At 34.3% G+C, this 23854-nt stretch overlaps 1 protein-coding gene across 4 annotated transcripts in view; it reads right to left on the reverse strand.

Annotated features, from left to right (window-relative positions):
• The window catches only part of DPP10 (dipeptidyl peptidase like 10), a 648232-nt gene that overhangs the window by 21766 nt on the left and 602612 nt on the right, over nt 1–23854 (reverse strand). For 3 of the 4 annotated variants that reach the window (XM_087856800.1, XM_045804069.2, XM_087856825.1), the window contains exons 18-19: nt 21324–21422; nt 21147–21216 (exon numbers count right to left, since the gene is read on the reverse strand). In XM_087856800.1, the coding sequence (XP_087712926.1) occupies nt 21147–21216; nt 21324–21422 (169 nt within the window). The remainder of the gene's footprint in view (nt 1–21146; nt 21217–21323; nt 21423–23854) is intronic. The other variant, XM_087856769.1, reaches the window with a different exon arrangement.

A 23854-nucleotide genomic window follows, 5' to 3' on the forward strand; every position in this document is an offset into this window, starting at 1 on the left:
TTTCTTGACTGCATTATGCAAACGTGTTGCTTAGAAGCACCAGTACATACAGATATCCAAACTAATCCTCATCAACAAGTTTTTAGGTTATCAAATTTGCTGAAGAAAATAACTTCTGGGCCACAAATAGAACTGAACCAGTACAAGGGCTGTGTGAGACCAGTGAGTTCAGGTAGAGGAGGAGGTAGGAATGGGACAAAATAATGGACAACTAAAATTTACTGGATGCTGTTATCAGCTAAATTTTGTCTCTCAAAATCCATATGCTGAATCTCTAACGCCTGCTGCCTCAGAATGTAGCTGTATTTGGAGACAGTGCCATCCCAGTGGTGAGTCAGTTGAAATGAGGACTTTAGGGTTAACCCTAATCCATCTGATTGGTGTCCTTATAAGAGAAAATTGGTACACAACAGAGACCTTAGGGACATGAATCATGTAGAAGAAAAAACCTGTGAAGAGGCAGCAGGAGGGAAACCAACTGCAAGCCAAGGAGGGAGGTTTCAGAAGAAATATAACCTGCTGACACCTTAATCTTAGACTTCTTTTCTCCAGAACTGTGAGAAAATAACATTTCTATTGTTTCGTATGCCCACTTCTGGTAAACTAATACAAATGTCTTTTGTGTATATTATTTTATTTACTATACACTACCAAAATTTATTTAACCTTTCTGAGGAGGAAGGTGTCTTTTGCATGGCTTATTACATGTATTATTATTCCTGTCCTATAAATAAACTGTGCCATGAGAGTGAGTTAATCATGATCTCCCCTCCCTTTCCCTCTAAATCACACAAGTAATGATGATCCCGTAATCCACATCTAAATCTGTTTTGTCCTTCCATGGTGTCTGCAATCTTTAGCTCTTCTTGTAATTTTATTTTTAATTTTAATTTTTTAGTTTTTGCAACATTACCTCTTCATCAGATTATTGGGAATTGTTACTACACATATCCATGTGCTTGTGCCTAGAATTCTAATTGCCTAGTTCAGAACGAAGTGTGGAGTTGCTATTTTTTCCAGATTCCCAGGTGATACTGATATAACTTGTCTATCATTTGAGAAATATCATGAATCATTATGCCTGGCACATTATGTGCGAACACAGAAAATGCTGTTGAACTAGATCTTTTCAGGGGAAGTAGACTCATGTGAGGTTTAAAATGGAAGGACCTTAAAAAGCCTTTACTTTATATAAAGACACTATATTTTGAAGCTTGGGGATTTATTGCAAATATTAGAAAGCAAGCCATGATTCATAGAGAATAAGGTATAGTGATTAACTTCAGTTTTTAAGCTGAGTAAAAATAAGACTATATGGGTCCCAACTTTACTCTGAGTATAGATAGGCAAGACACTAAAATTCCAAGACTCAGTTTCCTTATCTTTAATAATGGCAAGATACTCTTTGTTTTCCTCAAAGAGTTTTGTATGCATTAAATGACATAATGTATTTGAAAATACTTGGTGTAATACAGAAAGCAGTTTAAGACAATTATTCATGAAACAACAGAAACTGTTATTATTCTTTTGTTTGCAGCCACTGTTGCTTTTTTGAGCATATTTCCTTGCAGTTAGAAATGGAGAACTGTATAAAAGCTTTGGGCAAATTGTGCAGAAATTAAACTGGGCAGGGGCGCCTGGGTGGCTCAGTCGTTAAGCGTCTGCCTTTGGCTCAGGGCGTGATCCCGGAGTTCTGGGATCGAGCCCCACATCAGGCTCCTCCGCTGGGAGCCTGCTTCTTCCTCTCCCACTCCCCCTGCTTGTGTTCCCTCTCTCTCTAGCTGTCTCTCTCTCTGTCAAATAAATAAATAAAATCTTTAAAAAAAAAAAAAGAAATTAAACTGGGCAATGTCTATAGATAAAGGTGTTGTGTGGTGTCATATGAGATATTATGTCAGATGGACCAGTGATACCTAAAGACTTATAAGAAAATATAAAAGTATAATCCACAGATTCTTTGGAGTGATGATCAGAGTGCTGTCCATTATTAAAGCAGAATTTTCCACATTTACACACTGGCAGCAGCTCTGAGGTAACACTGTAAAATGTTTTGTTGATATGGAAAATAATAATTCTCCAATTTACTTAAGAACTATTGCATTGTTCACAGCTACTTAATAATGAGTTCAAAGCTAAATTAAGGGTAGACAAAATGTTAATAAGTCAGACATTTTATGGCAGGCAAATACATTATTTTTTAAATACAGTTTTAAATAAAGCACATTTTTCAAACTTAATGATTAATAAATGGTTGTAGATTTTTATAAACAAAAACCTTCAATCCCTTACTCAGGCTTCCAATACCCAGAGGAAAAATACAATTCCACTTCTTTGGTATGTTCTCTAAATGGCCATTTTTAACTTTCAACCTTGTCTTTACAAGTTTTCAATGTTAGAACACACAATAATAGCAATACATTACCAGTTAATGACTTTAACACATTTCTCCATCTAGTTGAGGTTGTTGTTCTTCCTTTTTTGGTGCATGGTACAGGCCTATCTATTTCAAGATGAGTTATGAAAGAACGTGAATTGGTTATGCAGAATTGGTGAGCTTCAATTTATTTGGTTCCTCTTTGTCTTTCTGAGTGTCATCTTCACCTTTTTTTTTAAAGCTCTAAGTGTTTATTATTATTTTTTTAATTTTAATACCAGCATAGTTACCATACAGTGTTATATTAGTCTCAGGTGTACAGTCGTCTTCATCTTTTTTACTATGCTATTTTATTTGACTCTCTCTGTTTCAGAAATCTCTGGGGGCCCATAGAAAGGAGGATGTTTCAAGGTTGGGAGTCGGGACATACGATTTTGTTGAGGGTTGTGGTAAAAGAACAATCTAACCTGTTCTAAGCAATGGAAAGATAGTAGCAACATGAAATGTGTATTTCCTAACACAGGCAGCAAAATCAAATTGATACTAAAGCTTTCTTAGAAGGTAAGGTCTTGGAAGGCAGAGTTCAGGGTATGAGCATATAATATATAAAAAGAAAGATGAGTAAACACAATATGCCATAGTCCTTTAAAATGACAAAACAATCTTTATGACTTAACACCGTGTATTTCAAAACTGAATTCAAGTGAAGACCAACCAGATTGTTCAGACTACATGTTTGGTCAGGTTCCGAAACTGCTATTTAAATTCATGTAAAGAGAGATGAAGACCTACATTTTGTCCTGACTTTGTTAGGGTATGCAGAGTTACCCTGAGTAATTATATTCTGTTTTTATTTTTATTTATTGCTTTTTTGTTACAAAATAGTATGTAGTAAATGGTTAAGATCACATGCAGTACATTTTGAGAAGTCTTTTCCTAACCAGTAAAACTTGGTTACAATAGATGGAAGGAAAATATTTTCGAATGAGTACACTTTCCTTGACTAATCTGCATGGCAGAATTTCTTCTCCTACATGGTAGAGTTTGAAAACTGCTATACTAACGGCTGCATATCTGTCCATTGGGGCATGGAAGGAGGGGCCACAATAGAAGGTGAATTTGACATAGGACATTTGCCTTAAACAGTATTTGTCTTGCCTAAATCTGAAATGTACTTAATAGAAATTTATAGTTATCGTTTAGTTGTAACATGTGAAGTTTGACCTCTTTGAAGCAATACATGCATAGAGATACATACATTGGCTAAGGGCTTCTTGGCTAATTTCTTCCATTTCTCATTTTAAGATCCTTAGATTTCTTCTCATGGATGGATTGTTCTACATGCAGAATAACAATGACTTTTCTCATATATTTATTTACTGTAACATATGAGAAAGAACATTTTTTTTTCCTGTCAGAGAACTGTTTCTTGTCCACATCCAATCTTCTTCCATTAGGAATATAACTAATATCTGCAACTTTCTGATCCATGCTTTGTTTACAGTATAATTTTTGGTTGATTATCTTTTTTTTTTTTTTTCTGAGTTACAGGGAAGTGTTTAATATGGTCAGGATTAATTAAGCTTCTCCCTAGACCCTTTCTTACACTGGCAAAGCCTGCGTTTCTGGTGGTGGTTATGATAAGGCCTACCTGATAATACATACAAATTTAGGTTTATCTACCAAATTCTATTACTCTTCAATACTTGTGTTCATATACTTGCATTCTTAGGTACTGTTCAATGTTAAACCTTTTAGAAAAATTGCATTAATCCACTGGGATTAGGGATTATAGGAATGTGGGGTGCCACTCCTGAAAAGGGTACAGGTGGTATGATAGGACCAGACTGAGTTGAGCCCAGGTCCAGTGGCTTTAGACAATTTAGATAATTTCTGACCCTTAGTATAACAACAGTCAAGTTTTTTTTTTTTTTCTTTTGTTTAAGGGAAAATCAGTTGCATTAAAAATGTTCTACTTTTCACAGTGGGTGGGTCTTTCAGTTATTTCAGAATAAAAAGATGTGTATATGTAGACATTTTTTTTGTGTGTGTGTACCTGATTTCTTTCCACACATAGTCATGTGTATTTGTGTGTCTGCATATAATATGTGTGTCCCAGTATGTGTAAATTCTCTCTTCTCCTGCTTCCACAAACAGATAATTCTTCTGGCACCAAAAAAAAAAAAAAAAAAAAAAAAAAAAAAAAAAAAACCAAGAGAATCTTACCCTGGTATATTTTTCTGGATTGTAAAACTTGTGACATTGAAATCAGGTCTTTTAAGTCATTTTTTTTCCAGTAGGTTTTCTTTATATTCAAAAAACTATTGAAACAAGTAATTTAATGCGTTTTCTTGATCAGCATTTGGATCTCTGATTTGGGAGGCTATTTTTCTTTAGTAAAATGGGATCTTTTTTATCCTTCCCCTACTTCTCTACTCAATCTCCCCCCTTTCCTCCTGTTTTTTAATAGAATAGGCTTCCTCATATCAGGGTCAGTTTCTGTCTACTAAAGGTATTTTTCCTTGTTTTGAAAGGAATTCAGTCAGATTTTGTTCTTGGATTTCTCTTGATCAAAAGCCAGAGAATGCATCCTTAGTATGATACAAAAACTGCATAACAATTAATCATTAGAGCAATGAAGAAAAAGCAGAATCCAGTTCATTAAATCAAGTTATTTCTATTGTTGTAGGAAGCCAAAAAATGAAAAGCTTATCAGAACGTAGGTTGAGACACTGAACAGCATGGATATTAATGAGCCAGCTATAAAACTCAAAAATGGACTGTTAGTATTATCCACACAAAATTAACCTCAGGATAAACATCTTAGCCCATGAAAATACTGGAAGAGAACCAACAGAAAAGGGCCGCAGGGATATCTCACAGAAATTGTGCAATAAAATGGGGGCAAGTTCCAATCTCCTAATCATCTCTGCTGTCAGAGTCTTACTACATTAATTCTTATCCATTGGCCAGTTTCCATTTGGGATAATTTCTAACAGAGTGGCTGAGGAGATAGAGAAGGGAGTTTGGTGATATTTACTTTCAGTTGCTGGGAATGACTATATCATCACTGAGGTAGACCAGCATTTGATCCACTTCTTTGGATCTCTTTAGAGAGGGTCACAGTCAAAAGAAAGTTTATTGGCACATTGCATACACATATCAAGAACAGGAGAATTGGCCTTATTCTTGATGTGTATGTAACTGTTACATAAATCTCCTATACAGCAGGTCTGCTTTAGATATTATAATACAAAATAGTCTACATGTTGGGTTAACCATCATAGGAATTTCCCAGATGAAAATAGAACAAAGCAGGTGTATCTTAAAAAGAGAAGCAGTTGACAATCTCCTTAACAGTGTCCTATTTCTTCATTTTCTAATGGAGAATACGATTCGGCATGGGACTCTTGCGAATGTTAACATTGAGGCAAGCAATACATGGGCTTTGTATCAGGGATTACAGTGGATTCCTAATATAGGAATGGATGATAATTACATACAAACTTTGAATCTGCATGTTATCCTCAGTAGGGCATCATTCACCTTCAGTAATTCTTGGTGGTTATATGATACTTTTTTTTCTTCTAACTATAGAATCTGGATCCTAGAAGTCAGTTTATCAACTGAAAAATATGGTGATACTTATCTTAGCTTTATGCATCAATTAAATAGAAATAATAATAACTATAGTGCTAACTATGGACAATTAGTAGAAGAACCATTTTACAGTTTAGTAAACCGAGACACAGGTAAAGCAACTGTAAATCACAGGTGAATATCCCAGATCTTTGAAAGAACACAATTATTAAAGTAGACCTTAGCAAAATATTAATTTACTATCTTTGACATATAAATAATTACATTCTTAAAAAGAATTTAGAATTCTTATCTGGAATAAAGAAATTAAGATTTTGAAAGTCTTTTTTTTTTTTTTTTAAACTAAGTTCTAACTCTGGGCCTTTTCCTGAACTTATACCATATCTTTTGAATGCTTTTAGGGATAAAAGTAGTAAAAGTCCAGAAATGTACCTTTTGGCTAAGCTTTCACCTCTTGGTAGATGTCTGACAAGTGACACTCTACCAACCGCTTCTGATTACAATGTCTGCCCTATTGTACTCATTGGACTATGAGAAAAAAACCTAAAATAATGTATAAGTGTTGTCTTGTAAACTGCATGATATATAGATGATATTTCCATGAATATACACATATATTAAGATTTATATGTACATATTTATATAACTTTTTATACTTTTAATTCTTAAAGATACAGTAAGTTCTGTTTAACATGTGTTCATTTGGTATATTTCATGTGATGGATTAAAAAGATGATGCCATAGATGTCACTGTGGTTTTTGCACAGCTTTTCCAAAGACAGTAATATTTGGAGGTAGTCAGGGACACACTTTTTTACAATGTAAGGGAAAACTCTAGCAATATATTAAGACCTCAAGAAAAAAAAAATTGAAAATCAGTAGAAGCACCTTGATTTAGGGCAAGTTATGAATGGCACAGTAGCTCTCAAAATTACTGGGTCCTTCTGTGTGAACTGAGGGTTTCATTTATAGAGGCTGCAAAGACATGGACTAGAATGAGCAGTGAATGAAGAAGGGTGCATGTAGAGTGGGTTTATAATTTTGATAAAAATAATATAAAAATAGAGAGAATGCCCTCAAAGAGGAAGTGCAAATACCCACTTCCATGCTGGAAAAAAAAAAAAAACAGTAATTTTAGGTAAAAATGTTATTTATGATTTAACCCTACAAATATTTTAATAGGCATATTACCATTTAAATATGGTTTTGTCCAAAAAGTTTAATAGTTTTGAATTTCTTCACCTGTCTCATTTCTCCTGATGCCCTGTAAATTTTAGTGTGTGATTTTGTATAATACTTGTTTCTCATGAATACACATGTGATGTTATGAGAGAAAGACCTTTGCTTCTGGCAGAGCTTCTCATTGTTATTAACAACCCTTAACTCTGCTTTGCCTATATGCTACATAGCCTTATATGAGGTATAGTACAGTGTTTAATATTTAAAGCAAATAGGAAGAAGAGATAAGAGAATCCTCAAATAATATGGCATTGATGTACTCTAACTTGGGGTTTTGTTGGATTACCAAGGGAGAAAGCACAGTATCTCTGCATCTCTAGTTTAGATTTTCAGAGACATGTTTAATTACTAACATATTTAATATTTTATCATGGATTTTAGAAAAAAATCCTAAAACCAGGAAAAAAGTGATTAAATATAGGTATATCCTTACATTTATGACCCGATATATGACCACTGAAACTTTAAAAACAGAGTAAATTAGCAAGTATTTCTTACGAAAAGCGTTTAGTAGCATACTTTTAAATACAAAACACACTTGTAGGTTTTAAACAACATCATTCATATGAAATCATTAATATCTGAATTAGGAAAGAAAGAGAGCTAAAATGGTATAAATATGAAAGTCATAGAAGTGATTTTATATATTTCTCTCCCTCTGTAGATCTGTCAATTTAAAAGAATCATCAAAGAGAATATGATAACTTCTGCATTATATACACATTTTCTGTAAATTCAGAGTTTTTTTCCTGTGGCACCTTCTCAAGACATCAGCCTTTGAGTGTGTACACTTTTAAATAGTACTAAGAAGTTAATACTGACATTTACGATGCATTATCTCTAGACTGTGAAAGAACAAGGTCCAGTTTGTTCAAGAAAAATATGAAACACAATGATCACCTCTCCCCTTCCATTACCTAGGTTAAATGCCACTGTCTTTTCTTAATCATTTCATCTGCATCAGTGTGGGTGAATTTTTCATCTACTTAAATGTGGAGGATTAAAAAAAATGAGAAAAATCAGAAAATTAAAATTTAAGTCTTGACCCATATTACATGGAAAGCAGTAGTAATCACTCTTTGAGGCAGGTACTAGCTATCTCTCTTGTCCATATACATTCAATATATGTGCTAGTTTTGTAAGAAACTGAGAGTGAAATAGATACCTATTTGGCATGAACATGTGGAAGATCAAATAATGCTAGCAAAGTTTTAGAATATATGTGTCTTTACTCTTGGGAAACAAAAACTTCTGTGACAATCTCTTCCATTCAAAAGTATATGAATCCACAGAGTAAATGATGGGCGTAAAGACTTTTCAGAAAGTGAACATTTAATTAGAATTTGGAATTTTATGAAATAGTCTGGGTGAGAATTCATGTGGAATATCTAGGAACTTAATCATGATTCCTATAATAATTATTTTATACCAATGCATTAATTTGGTTCAGGTAGAAAAGGTTACATTCTAGAGATTACTATAAATTTAAGTGGGAAGAAAAACAAATATCTAAGAATTTGGTTGTAGTGAAGTCTTGATTCAGGTCAGCATTTTTATAATTTTCCAATAATAATTTTGCAATGGGCTATGCAACAAGACAGAATTGAGTAATAAAAGGAGCAGCTTTTTGATCCAAAAAAGAAATAAATTAAAACTTCTAAGTTCCAATCCTAATTTTGTCCTGCTTATAATTTTTGAGATAATATACATGGCATATTTTAGTCACAGTTTCCTTGTGTTAAATGAAGACAATGATATTTATCTTGCATGGTTTCTGTAAGGTTTAAAGGCAGCATCTGCACATCCTTAAAATGATGTCCCTTATCCAGTAAATCATCTTATTATTTTACGATGCTCAATAAGCAAATGTTAAAGAGAAACATTGAAAAGATAACATGACAATCAATCATTATTGGGCATTATCCAGAAAGATTATTAGAGAAATGAGAAATGGACCTCACATTTTTCTGGGTGGGAAACCACAGGGCAGGGAAACTGATTCATTCAAATGCTGAATTTAAACACATTATAAACCCTCAAATCATTTATATCTTCCTCATTCCCTATCTTGGTTGAATTCATTCCCAATGATTAACCCAGGGTTGATTGATTTGTTTGACATTCATTCAGTCAGTCAGTCAGTCGGTAAGTCAGTCAATATTTCCTGAACATTATCAATACAAAAGCAGTTCTTATAAACAAGGAGTCTACAGTTAACAGAAGAGACAGCAAAGCAAATACTGTAATCTGGTGTGGTTATGTAATATAACAGAGATGTGCATAGAATTTGAAGAAATACATCTTACAGTGTTAAGGAGAAGTTTTCCAGTTGATTAAAAAAAAAGGGGGGGGGTTTACTGGAAGGCTGTGGGGAAAAAAAAAGGAATGATTGAGAAGCTAGTATTTTCCTGAATAAAGCAGGTTTTTTTTGTTTGTTTTTTCAGTATCTGGAGACTAGTAGATCTCTATTAGGGGGTAGGTGGAGTCAGATTAAATCAGAAGAGCCATATTTTCAGATATGAATCACACAAAGTTCACCCTAGCATCAGAGTGGAAAAACAACTAAACAAAGAGCAACAAACTACAGAAAGGAAAGTGTAGGTGGAGAGCAGGGTGGCAGATTGGAATTGACTCATCCAAATGTGGTGTCTGCCTGTACAGGGCTTCAGAAGAAGTGTGGGCTCTTGGACAACCCCATTGGTTCAGAGATGAAGGCAAGACACTGCAGTCCTATGAGCATGATGTTATTCAAAATTTTAAACAATATCCATATTGTTTGTTGAAAGTATATTTATGAAAAAAAGTAATGTTATCTTGATTGTTGGACATGAGTGGCTGGATAATTTCACTCGCTACGTATGTATCAATTAATTATATCCTGCTACTTAACAGAATAATCATACAGAAAAAGCTGATGAACAGCTCACTTCCATTTAGATGACCAAGTTGTAGTACTCTGATATGCATGGCATTGAACGAATGCTGAAAGTATCTAGATAAAAATGAATCATGATCTCCAGTTAGAATGTCTTAGTGGCAAAACTAATGGTGACCCTATTCATCTGCTTTCTGGATATCACCCATTTATTCACTGAACATGTATTTTAACTCTTACTGCAAAAGCTAACTGCAATGAGACATATGGAATACGTAAATATTTTAACATTTCTATTTTAAGATGCTGAAATATTCCATAAGCCATTCTATAAATTATTTTTCTCAATAGTCACTTCTAGACTAGATTTTCCTCCAGAGGTCTTGGTCAAAAATCTAGTGGGAGTCAGAAATTTCCCAATAAGCCTATAAAAACATCCTCATAAAAATTATCACTAGAAAAATGACAATATGACTGATACAGTTTCAAGATAATATGGAGGGCCTTTGGACAGAAAGCTGTGGCCCCAGAAGGAAACACAGATTTGGAATTGTAATAAGATACAGAAGGACAGATGGGGGTGAAAGTAAGTTTCAGGAGCATAAGATTTGATGGGTGACCATAAATTTATTAGGATTTCAAGGAAGATGGATTCAGGAAGAAGAAACAAAGTCATAGAAGCATGCCAGAGTTTGCTGCATTCTGGAAATTAACTTGTTTCACAGTCGCCACCCAGAGTTAGACCTTTGTTAAGTGTAGCGTTGATATGTTGAACATGAAAGAGTAGAAAATAGGAAGAGATAATGGTTTCTTGGCACTGAACGAAACCCCCCAGCTCCATACTGCTTCTCTTCATGGATACAGCAAACAAACAACCTTTCATTTTTAATTAACACTACATCTGTCTAGATTGTCTCCTATCAGGTTCTAGGCATTTTAGGTTCATATAAACATCTGTCACTGTAGGCTTTCTCCCATGTAGTCTATAGTCTTGCACCATAAAAGAATGACAGATTAGTAAGTTTTCATAGGGTTCCTCTATGTGTGCCAGGCATTATGGAGACACACTTAGCAAATCTAAAAAATGATTATAGATTTCAAGATGCTTGCAATCTATTTATCTCCCCCCACCTACGGCATAGCTTCTTGCACATAAAAGCGACATGTGAATGTGTTATACTAAATTACATATATAGGAATAGAAAAATAAGAATAACAAAAACAATTCAAGGTGATAAATGCTGAAATGGATATAGATGCATATAGTATAGTTATAAAGATGAATATAGACTCCTGGGCTCTTAAGAGCTCCCTATGATGTTAAAGAGAAAGACTGGAGAAAGACAATTAGGCATCTGAAAGGGAAAATGAAGAGTAGGAAAGAAAAAGGGGGTCATGACCCCATAGAGACCACTGTAAATGGAGGTCCCTGAGATTTATCTGTAGTAGTAATGATTCACAGATTTTCTATTACAGTAAAATATTCTGTTGCCATTGATTCACTTTTACTCTCAAGATCACGAAATTAGGTTGGGGTTTCAGAAAATATGGCCACAGAGAGGTCCTCAGGACCATTTCTTCTGAAGTTCCATAATGAAGATTTAGTAGAAAGGGGATTCCAAATTGTCAGAGGCTACTTTCTTCAAAGCCAATCTTCCTTCCATCTACTCAGGTATTTGCTGCAGCCTGTCTCCAGCTGATGCATCCATCACAGAATTTCCTGGATGTAAATCCATCTGTATAGGTGAAGGAAGGACTCACAGTCTGTCAGGTAAGTTGAACATGAAAGTCTGTCAGGTACTAGATACACTGCATAGCGTAGCAAAAACAGTAGTGACACCGAAATCACTAAGTCATCTCATAGCTTAATTTAAATAGTCACTTTATTATTTCTCACTGTCTAATTGCCCATTTAGAAAAAAAAAAAATTAGTTATACTTTCTTTTTTACGGTGGGGAGTCCACTTGTCACCAAAGACAGAATTTAATCTTACGAGAAAAAAAAAAATATTCCTTTAAATTATAAGCAACCTACAAAAACACATTAAAAACCACTTAAGCCATTCTCACCCATATAGGGTTACAAGCACAACTATTTTAGAAATGATTATGCAGTTTAAAACACTAGACCACTTTATAAAAATGAAGTCAAAAAAGAAAAATCCTGTTTGGTTTAGTAAGTCATATTCTGTAAAACTGAGAGTTTACCTCTGAAAACCAAGGAGTTTGAATAAAATCAATTAATATTTGCTATGATTAGCATATACAAATAGAAATACTTTCATTTTTCCCTTTACCAACCAAAAAATAGCAAAGTAAATTCTGTAGGCTTGACTATGTTTTTTTTAATCATTTATGTTTTTTATTATTCATGATGAATGTTGATTGCATAACTATAGGTGCTAAATTACATATTATATATTTCTATTGATAATTTAAAAAGTATTTAAGCTTTTATTTTTAGTTGTATAATATATGAAAAATCAAACAGCTTTCAAAGAAGATAATGCCTACTAGATCATCTTTCTCCGTTAATTTTTTTCCCATAATTTGTAATGGTCTTTGATATTTCTTTTTAACTTTTTCATTTTAATTCTAGTACGGTTAACATACAGTGTTATATTAGTTTCAGGTGTATGATATGATTCATCAATTCCATACATTACTCAGTGCTCATCATGGTAAGTGTACACTTTAATTCCCGTCACCTGTTTCACCCATCCTCTCACTCACCTACCCTCTGGTAACCATCAGTTTGTTCTCTCTAGTTAAGGGTCCGTTTCTTGGTTTCTTTCTCTTTCTCTTTTTCTGTCTCCTTCCCCCTCTCTCTCTCCACCCCCTCTGTTTGTTTCTTAAATTCCACATGAGTGAAATCATATAGTATTTGTCATTCTCTAATTGACTTATTGGCTTAGAATTGTCCTGCCTAGTTCCATCCAGTTTGTTGCAAATGGGAAGATTTCATTCTTTTTCTGTGGCTGAATAACATCCTGTTGTGTGTGTGTATGTGTGTACACCACATCTTCTTTATCCATTCTTCTATTGATGGAAACTTGGGCTGCTTCCACAATTTGGCTATTGTAAATAATGCAGCAGTAAACATAGGGGTGCATATAGCCTTTCAGATTATCATTTTGTATTCTTTGGGTAAATACCCAGTAGTGTGATTACTGGACCGGAGAGTAGTTCTATTTTTAGTTTTTGAGGAACCTCCATACTGCTTTCCAGAGTGGCTGCAAGTTTGCTTTCCCATCAACAGTGCACGAGGATTCCATTCTCTCTATATCTTTGCCAACATTGTTTCTTGTGTTGTTGATTTTAGCCACTCTGACAGGTGTGAGACGTTATCTTGTTGTGGTTTTGATTTGCATTTCCCTGATGATGAGTGATGTTGAGCATCTTTTCATGTGTCTGTTAGCCATCTGCATGTCTTCTGCCCAGTTTTTAATTGGGTTATTTGTTTTGGGGGTGTTGAGTTGCATCAGTTCTTTATATATTTTGGACATTATATCAGATATGTCATATGCAGATATCTTCTCCCATTCCATAGGTTGTTTTTTAGTTTTGCTGTTTCCTTCACATGCAGAAGTTCGTTTGTTTGTTTTTTCTATTTTGACTTAGTCCCAATAGTTCATTTTTGCTTTTCTTCCTTGCCTCAGGAGATGTAACTAGAAAAATGTTGCTATGGCCTATGTACGAGAAATTTCTGCCTATGCTCTATTTTAGGATTTTTATGGTTTCAGGCCTCACATTTAGGTCTTTAATCCACTTTGAATTTATTTTTGTGTCTGGTATAAGGAAGTGGTGCAGTTTAATCCTTTGCATGTGGGTGTCCAGTTTTCTCAACACCATTTGTTGAAGAGAGTTTATTTCTGGGTTTCTGTTCTGTTCTATTGATCTTTGTGGCTATTTTCATGCCAGTACAGTACTCATTTGATTACTACAGATTTGTAATATAGCTTGAGGTCTGGAATTGAGATGCCTCCAGGTTTGCTTTTCTTTTTCAGGATTGTTTCGACTATTCAGGGTCCTTTATGGTTCCTTACAAATTTTAGGATTATTTGTTCTAGTTCTGTGAAAAATGCTATTGGTATTTTGATAGGAATTTCATTAAATTTGTAGATTGTTTTAGGTAGTATGGACATTTTAACAATATTTGTTCTTCCAGTGCATAAGCAAGAAATATCTTTGTGTTGCCCTCATTTTCTTTTTATCAAGTTTTATACTTTTTAGAGTATAGATCTTTCACCTTCTTGGTTAAGTTTATGCCTACTTATTTTATTATTTTTGGTACAATTGTAAATAGGATTGCCTTCTTAATTTCTTTTTCTGTTGCTTCATTATTAGTGCATAGAAATGCAATGGATTTCTGTACATTGATTTTGTATCCTGCAACATTACTGAATTCATTTATCAGTTCTATTAGTTTTTTGGTGGAGTCTTGAGTTTTCTGTATATAGTACTATATCATTGTGAATAGTGAAAGTCTTACTTTTGCTTTAACAAATTGGATGATTTTATTAGTTCTTCTTATCTGATTGCTGTGGCTAGGATTTCCAGTACTATGTTGAATCAAAATGGTGAGAGTGGACACCCTTGTCTTGTTCCTGATATTAGGGGGAGGGCGCTCAGTTTTTCACCATTGAGCATAATTTTAGCTGTGGGTTTTTCATATATGGCCTTTATGATGTTGAATTATGTTCCCTCTGAAACTACTTTTCTGAGGGTTTTTATCATGAATGGATGTTGTACTTTGTCAGATGGCTTTTTAAACTGCATCAGTTGAAATGATCATATGGTTTTCATCCTTGCTCTTGGTGCGATGTATCATGTTGACTGATTTGCCAATGTTGAACCACCATGTATTCTGGGAATAAATCCCACCTGATTTTGATGAATGAATTTTTTAATGTATTGTTGGATTCAATTTGTTGATATTTTGTTGAGGATTTTTGTATCTATATTTATTAGAGATATTGGCATGTAATATTCTCTCTCTCTCTTGTTTTATTTTATTTATTTTTTTCTTGGAGCGTCTTTATTTTGTTTTGGTATCAGGATAATGCAGGCCTCATAGAATGAATTTAGAAGTTTTCCTTCCTCTTCTATTTTGGAATACTTTGAGGAGAAAAGGTATTAACTTTTCCTTAAATGTTCAGTAGAGTTCACCTGTGAAGCCATTAGGTCTTGAGTTTTTGGGAATTTTTTGATTACTGATTCAGTTTCATTGCTGGTAGTTGGTCTGTTTAAACTTCTATTATCCTTCTTCAGTCTGAGTACATTACAGATTTCTAGGAATTTATTTCTTCTAAGTTGTCCAATTTGCTACCATATAACTTTTCATAATATTGTTATAATCCTTTTTATTTCTGTAGTATCAGTTGTGATTTCTCCTCTTTCATTTCTGGTTGGATTTATCTATCTATCTATCTATCTATCTATCTATCTATCTATCTATCTATCTATCTATTTATTTATACTCTTTTTACTAGTCTGGCTAAATGTTTATCAATTTTGTTGATCTTTTCAAGGAACCAACTCTTAGTTTCATTGATCTGTACTATTTTTTTTTAAGTTGTTATTTCAGGTATTTCTGCTCTAATCTTATTATTTCCTTCCTTCTACTGGTTTGGTGTTTTGTTTGTTCTTTTTCTAGCTCCTTTATGTGTAATATTAGATTGTTTGAGATTTTGCTTGCTTCTTAAGGCAATTTTGCTGCATCCTACATCCCAGAGATTTTGGATCATTTTGTTTTCATTTTTCTCTGTGTATTATTATTTTTTTTATTTCCTCTTTGATTTCTTGGTTGACCCATTCATTGTTTAGTAGTGTGTTATTTAGCATCTTTGTAATTGTGTTCTTTCCAGAATTTTTCTTGTGATTGATTTCTAGTTTCATAGTATTCAGGTCAAAAAAGATGGCTGGTATGACTTCAGCCTTTTTAAATTTGTTGAGACTTATTTTGTGGTCTAACATGTAATCTATTTTGAGAATGTTCCATGTACGCTTGAAAAGGTGTATTCTGCTAGTTTTGGATGAAATGTTTTGAATAGATCTTTTAGGTCTATCTGGTCCAAAATGTCATTGAAAGCCACTGTTACCTTGTTGATTTTCTTTGTATGATCTGTCCATTGATGTAAGTGGGGTGTTAAAGTCCCCTACTATTATTGTATTACTATTGATTACTTCCTTTATGTTTGTTATTAACTGCTTTATGTATTTGAGTGCTCCCAGGATGGGTTGATAAATATTTACAATTGTAATATCTTCTTGTTGGATTCTCCCCTGAATGATTATATAGTGCCCTTCTCTGTCTTTTGTTACAGTCTTTGTTTTAAAGTATTTTGTCCAATATAAGTACTGTTACCCTGGCTTTCTTTTCACACCCATTTGCTTGATAAATTCTTCATCCCTTCACTTTCAATCTGCATTTATCTTTAGGTCTGAAATGAGTTTCTTGTATGCAGCATATAGATAGGTCTTGTTTTTACATGCATTTTGTCACCCTTTGTCTTTTGATTGGAATGTTTAGTCCATTTTCATTCAGTGTAATTACTGCTAAGTAGGTCCCTATTGTCATTTTGTTACTTGTTTTATGGTTGTTTTTGTAGTTGTTCTCTGTTTCTTTCTTCCCTTATTCTCTTCTCTCAAGTTGGTTTTCTTTAGTGATATACTTGGGTTACTTTTTCTCTTTATTTTTTTGCATATCACTGATTTTTGATTTGTGGTTACCATTTGGTTTGTATATAATATCTTCTATATATAGCAGTGTATATTAAGTTTGAACTCATTCTTTACAACTTTACTTCCCACCTTCTGGTATATGGTATCATACTTCATATCCTTTTATTTTGTGAGTTCCTTGATTGTTTTTTTTATAAATATACTTATTTTTACTGCTTTTGTGCTTCCTACTTTCCTTACTCTAGCTTGTTGTCTTTCCTTTCCACTCAAAAGAGTCCCCTATAACATTTCTTGCAGGGCTCATTTAGTGGTCATGAATTCCTTTAACTTTTGTTTGGAAAAATCTTTATCTCACCTTCTATTCTGTAGGATCGCCTTACTGTATAGAGTATTCTTGGCTGCAGCATTTTGAATATATCATGCCACTCCCTCTGGCTTTCAAGGTTTCTGCTGAAATTATCTGATAGCCTTATGTGGTTTCCTTTGTATGTAACTGCTTTCTTCTGCTGCTTTTAAAATTCTCTATCTCTTCTTTTCCCACTTTAATTACTGTGTATCTTGGTGTGGACCTCATTGGGTGGATTACGGGGGGGGGGGTGTTGGAATCTCTGTGCCTAGATTATCTGGATTTGTTTCCTTCCCCCGATTTAGGAGATTTACAACTATTATTTCTTCAAATAAATTTTCTGCCCCCTTTTCTTTCTCTTTGCCTTCTGGTCCCAAAAGGCAACTGTCATTATACTTGATGGTATCATTGAGTTCTCTGTTTTCGTTTTGAATATATATATTTCCCCCTCTCATCTGCTCAGCTTATTTACTGTTATTTGGTCCTCCAGGTCACTAGTCCAATCTTCTGCTTCATGTCTTCTACTATTTATTACATCTAGTGTATTTTTAAATTCATTTATTGTGCTCCTTATCTCTAATCGGTTCTTTTTTTTTTTATCTCATTAAGTGTCAGAGTTGTCCTCTACTCTCTTGTTAAGTCTGGTGAGTATCTTTATGATCATGACTTTAAATTCTCTAACAGGCATATTACTTATCTTCATTTTGTTTTGGTCTCTGGCTGTGATTTTGTCTTACTCTTTTACTTGGGTTATATTCCTCTGTCTCCTCATTTTGTCTAACTTCTGTATAGGTTTCTGTGTGTTAAGGGAGACAGCCACATCTGCACTTGCAACTAATGGCCTTATGAAGAAGAGGTCCTGTAGTTTCTGCTATGTAGTGTCCCCTTTTCACCAGAATCTGCCCCTTCAGGGGTGTCTTCTATGTGTGATGTATCTATCCTGCTGTTGTGGCTGAGCTGCTTTGTCCTTCAGTCCGGTTGTCTGCAATAGCTTTCTTGGCCTGTTGTGGGCAGTGTTTACTCCCTGTGGTGTCACTGGGCCCGCCTAGAGATGCTGTGGGCTTGACTTGAGTCAGACCAGGCATTTGCCAGAGATGTAGTAGCACCAAACTGCAGGGCACTTTCCCTGGCTGTCCACTGAGAAGCTTTTATTGGTTGGTGGGGCCTGAAGTCAGACCAGTTGTCTGCCTCCAGCCTGCTACTTGTTTTCTCTGACTGGTGTGTGTATTTATCTTTCCTCTCTCAGGGGCATGTGTGACTTTGGAGTGGTGCCGGCTACTCTAGGGGCTGCTTTTGCACTGCCAGGGCTGCAGCATCCTGTGTGGGGTCTGGTCAAGAGCATATTGGAAAGGGTGGCTCCACTGAAACACAGCATAGGGAGGGGAGGGTGGTAGTGCTAGCAAGTTTTGAGTGCTGCCGTTTTTCTGTAGGAGGAGCCCTGCAGCACCCAGACTGAGGTGGTGTCTGAAGGGTCATTGGATCTGTGGAAGCTGATAATTTTAACCATTAAAAATACTAGTGCTAATAATAACTATGTTTATGGTTATAATTTATTAAACACTAAGTGCAAGTGTTTATTCCGCACCAAACACCATGGTGACATATATTTAAGGTATCCCAAGTTATCACCTCCACTATCTTTATAAGGAAGCTGATGCTTAGAAAAATTAAACAATGTATTGGTAAATCTCTGCGCTGAGATTTGAACGCAGGCCTACCTAATTCCTGAACTAGTTAGTACTTTTACTCTGTTATCCTGCCTCTAAAAAAGACCTGATTATCCCTTTTCTAACAAGAGAAATTGTCTTGTACTAATCTGTAAATTCTTCTTACAACTAAAAATCACCCAGAATAAAGCTCAGATCAGATGCCAAACAAGTCAGTTAGTTTCTCTGACTCAAGGCTAGAGAGAATCCGTAATTCCCGTCTACTTTTCACCCCAAAGTGTGGCATTACTGTGGAGCCAGGGGACAGGCAAGTGATGATAACTGCCTACATATCCATCTGCATGAGTGAGGCAATGCTTAATGGAAGAATGCTGAATAGGGTTCCTTTCCCTGAGAACCACCCCTCCCCAAAGTGAATAAAAACAGCCTCTTTCCCCAAAGGGAGATATGACTGAGACAGAATATAGGGTTAAGAATATATTTTTTTAGGTCTCATTTTAAGGCCTTAAATATTTTCTCACTAAATCACACATATACTTCAAATAGAAATTGAAGAAAAGTAGGTGAAAGAGAAGGGACAAAAGAAGGAATTATAAAAGAGCAAATAAGAACTTCCTCAGGAAGTCACCACGAACTTTCAGGGCCTTTTTGTTATTTAGGGACAAAGGAGAATGGTCGGCATGAGAAACTAGATGAGGTCAAGGCATTAACATGGGAAAATATTAAGTACAATGTTTTCTGTATTTAGCTGCTTAAAATTAAGTGACAAATTGTTTCTGAACTATAAATAATTTTTTATTTATTTGACAGAGAGAGAGAGAGAGACACAGCCAGGGAGAGAGGGAACACAAGCAGGGGGAGTGGGAGAGGAAGAAGCAGGCTCTCAGCAGAGGAGCCTGACGCAGGGCTCGATCCCAGAGCGCTGGGATCACGCCCTGAGCCAAAGGCAGACACTTAATGACTGCGCCACCCAGGCACCCCTGAACTATAAATAATTAAAACAATCATGTGTATGACACTTTACATGTTGTATTTCATTTAATCTAAAAAGCAGCCTTAAAACATAGGCTGTATTTTAATGCTTGTTTTATATTTGGAGAAACTGAGCCTTAAATGAGGTTGAGCAACTTGCTCAAGGATACAGCTAATAAATGGCAAAACTGGAATTTAAAGCCAGAAGTTTGATTTCATAGACTGAACACTTATCCTAGATATTCAGTAGTCAACAAGTAATGGTGTTTTCATTTCTCTTTTCCTAATAAGGTTCTGATATAATTTTAGACAACTTTAAGCACTGTCCTAGCAATAATATGCTGGCTGGGTTCCTAATAAGGAAAATAACCAATAACTCTCAGGAATAAAACACTACATCAGTATTAAGATAGTCAACCATTAGATGTTAGGGGTCTCTGTGCCCAGTACTATTTCAGAGTATGATCTCATAGAAAGTATGAATGGATTAAATTCCAAAGTCAATTCTAAGTTGGAAAAAAACTGAAAAGTTTTCTGAGCATGGGAGGTGCTTCCTGCTGGCCATGAATCCAAGAAGGAAAACTGGCAGGAGTGATTAAATATAACCAGTGGTTTCAGCAGTGGAAATCAGTGTTTCCTCAATGTTGCATAAGCAACTGATAAAGAGCATAGGGCCTGACTGTGACAACATAGATGCACCTTAAGGACATTTTCCTAAGAGAAATAAGCCAGTCACAAAATGTCCGATACTGTGTGATTCCACTACCAAAAGGCATCTAAAATAATCAAACTCCTAGAAGCAGAGAGTAGAATGGTGTTTGCCAGGGGAGGGGGAAATGGGGAGTTGCTATTTAATGGGTATAAAATTTTAGTCGTGCAAGATGACTAAGGTCTACAGATCTGCTATGCAACACTGTGCCTATAGTTAACAATACTTTATTGTGCATTTAAGATTTGTCAAGAGAGTAGATCTCATATTAAGTATTCTTACAACAATGAAAAAAATATTTTTATGAATCCAGCATAACTTTGGTATGACAAATATATTGCAAAGAAAGAAACAGACCAATATATATGAAAACAAAACAAAAAAATGAGCATAGGGCTTGAGTAATTGCTAAACAGACATCCATAACCCAAACCATATGTGTCACTATTCCCAGCAGTAACACTGAGTTCAACTTGGGAGGTAAGAAGTACAAATGACACATCGCTCCATATTGTTTGGTGGTGGTGTCATTGATGAGCTCATACCACCGACAGCTGCACAGTTAACTACACACATAGGACTTCCTCTTTTGTTTTTTAATCACAATGCTGTCAGGTGAGGCATAAGAAAAATTATAAAGCCTTTAGATTCCTTCATTTCAAAAACAAATAAAATACTTACATTATTAACAGAAGAGCATACTGGTTTCGGTCCGTAAAATCTTTGGGAAAGGACAACTGTAAAGGAAGTTCTTTTAAAGAAAGAGCAAAATATTAAAGATGGAGAGTCATTTACACGTAAAACTATAAGATGCAGAGAATGTTGTTCTTAAATAACATAGCATGCACAAAACTTTACCATAGTCGTCAATATGAAGCATTTTAATTTCTGACTTTACTATCTTCTTCTTCAGGATAGCTTCCTTCAGCATGGAATTGCTTTCCAATATAAAATATTCTATAAATCAAAAAAGTTAATTTAAATAACTAACTACTATGTGTTGATCAGGAATCAGTGCAACACAACAAATAATCAGTGATTATCATTTGGCAAGCACTGTGTTAGGCACTGATTAAACTCATAATTTTTCTCCTGGCTGGGTTACCACAGCAGTTTTCTAACTGAGCTTTCTTATTCCAGTGAAATGTTCTCTATTTGCCCTATACTTGGAATTAGCATTTACATTTTCAAAATGCAAATCTGATCATGTTACTACTCTGCTGAAGAATATTTAAAAAAATACAAACTTATCTAGCACCTAATAAGATGACATTACCATGCTGGGCTTCCAATACAAAATTGTGAGGCATGTGAAAGATCAGGAAAATATTGCCCATGATGAGTACAAAATGTAATCAATAGAAATAATGCAGGTGACATATTCTCTTTTTTAATGGTATTCCCAATCAATTATAATTATATCCCCTGTGTTTATTAGGGTGAAAAAAAAATAGGCATGAGGATATTAAGGAAATATATGAATGAAATTTTTTAAAAAGACACAAAATACTAAAAAAACTGTAAAATCTGATATTCATAAAAACAATCTAAGATGAAAAATACTAGGTGGGATTAATAGCATATTAGGTACTGTAAAGAATTTATTAATGAATTTGAGAATAAGGCAATAGACAATATTAAAAAATTTAAAAAAAAACAAGTTGACAAAATATGAACATCAGTAACTTCCTGGAATTTTGACTGATATGCTAAACCTATAAATTTATTAGGGAGATTTGACATACTGAAAATAGCCCTCTAATCCATAAGTATATATGTATATCCATTGAGTCTTTAATTTCTCTCATCATGGGAGAAAACAATCAGTCTTTCAACATTAAGACATTAAGTATGATATCAGTTGTAGTATTTTTGTAAATTATGTTCATCTGATTAAGAAATTTCCTTCTATTCTTGCTAATAATTTATTGTTGTTTTTACTATTATTCAATTTTATAAAATACTTTCTTCTAAATCCTCAGAGTTAACAGTAAAATAAAGTGAATTGCATTGATTGATTATTGAATGTTATAGCAATCATGGATTCTTCAGGTAAACCTCATGTACTCATAATATATTATCCTTTTATAAATTGTTGTATTTTACTTGCTAGTATTTAGTTAATGAACTTTGTGTCTGTTTCATTAGAAAAAAAGATTTTATTTTTTAAGTAATCACTACACCCAACATGGGGCTCAAACTCACTACCTCAAGATCAGGAATCTTACACTCTACCAACTGAGCCGAACAGGCACATGCCACCCCCTTTTTTATTTTTGTCCTTGTAATGTTTATGCTGGATCTGGAGTCTGGAATGCTAGCCTTATATTTTCTGAGATTTTGTATAAGCTTGGTATAAATATATTGAATACTGCACAGAATTCTCCAGTGAAGCTAACTGGAATTTTCTTTGTAGGAAGAATATTAGTTAAAAAATGTTTTAGTAGATAATATTTATATAGTGTATTTCCTCCTGTCTGATTGTTTAGCAATTAATGTCTTTTAAGAAATTTACCCACTTCATCAAAAATGTAAAATTCACTACCGTAAAATTACCTATAATATTCTATTACTATCATTCTAATGTATGTAAGATCCATTAACATCATGCATTTCATTAATGAAAATAGTGTACATTTTCATTGATGACTGTATATAGTACTTTATAAATTTTATTGATCTTTAAAAAAAACTTTGCTTTTATTTATTTTCTCTGTTGCTAGTCCATTTACTTTATCGTTTATTTCCACTCTTTATTATTTCCTCCCGTCAACTTAATTTGCTCTTCTTTTTCTAGCTACTTAAAGTGGAAGTTTAGATGATTGATTTTAAAGTTTTCCTTTTTTATTAAGCCAGAATTTAGAGCCATAAATTTCTAGTCATATTGTCAGGTATTCCCAAATTTGAATTAGTTATATTTTCATTTTTCTGTGGCTCAATGTATTCTCCTAAATTATTCTTTTATCTAGGTATTATTTAGAATTACAAATCTGATGGCAAACATTCTCAGCATTTCTTCTGTATTCTTCATTTTGCCTTCAATTTTGAAGGCTGTTTTCTAAGATCATTATTCCAGGTTGAGGATTATGTTTTCTTTTCCATCATCATTTAATTAATCAATTACTTAAATTCCAGTATACTTAATATACAGTGTTACATTAGTTGCAGGCATGCAATATAATGATTCAGCATTCTGTATATTACTCAGTGCTCATCATGGTAAGTGCACTCTTAATCCCCTTCACCTATTTCAAACCCCACCCCACCCCCCCCACTGTCCTCAGGTAACCATGTTTGTTTGTAGTTTTTGGTTTGTCTCTTTTCTCCCTTTGTTTTGATTCTTAAACTCCACATATGAGTGAAATCATATGGTATTAGTATTTTTCTGA

Source organism: Ursus americanus, chromosome 1 (assembly GCF_024610735.1).
Source record: "Ursus americanus isolate L20-20 chromosome 1, mUrsAme1.1.p, whole genome shotgun sequence".
NCBI lineage: Eukaryota > Metazoa > Chordata > Mammalia > Carnivora > Ursidae > Ursus > Ursus americanus.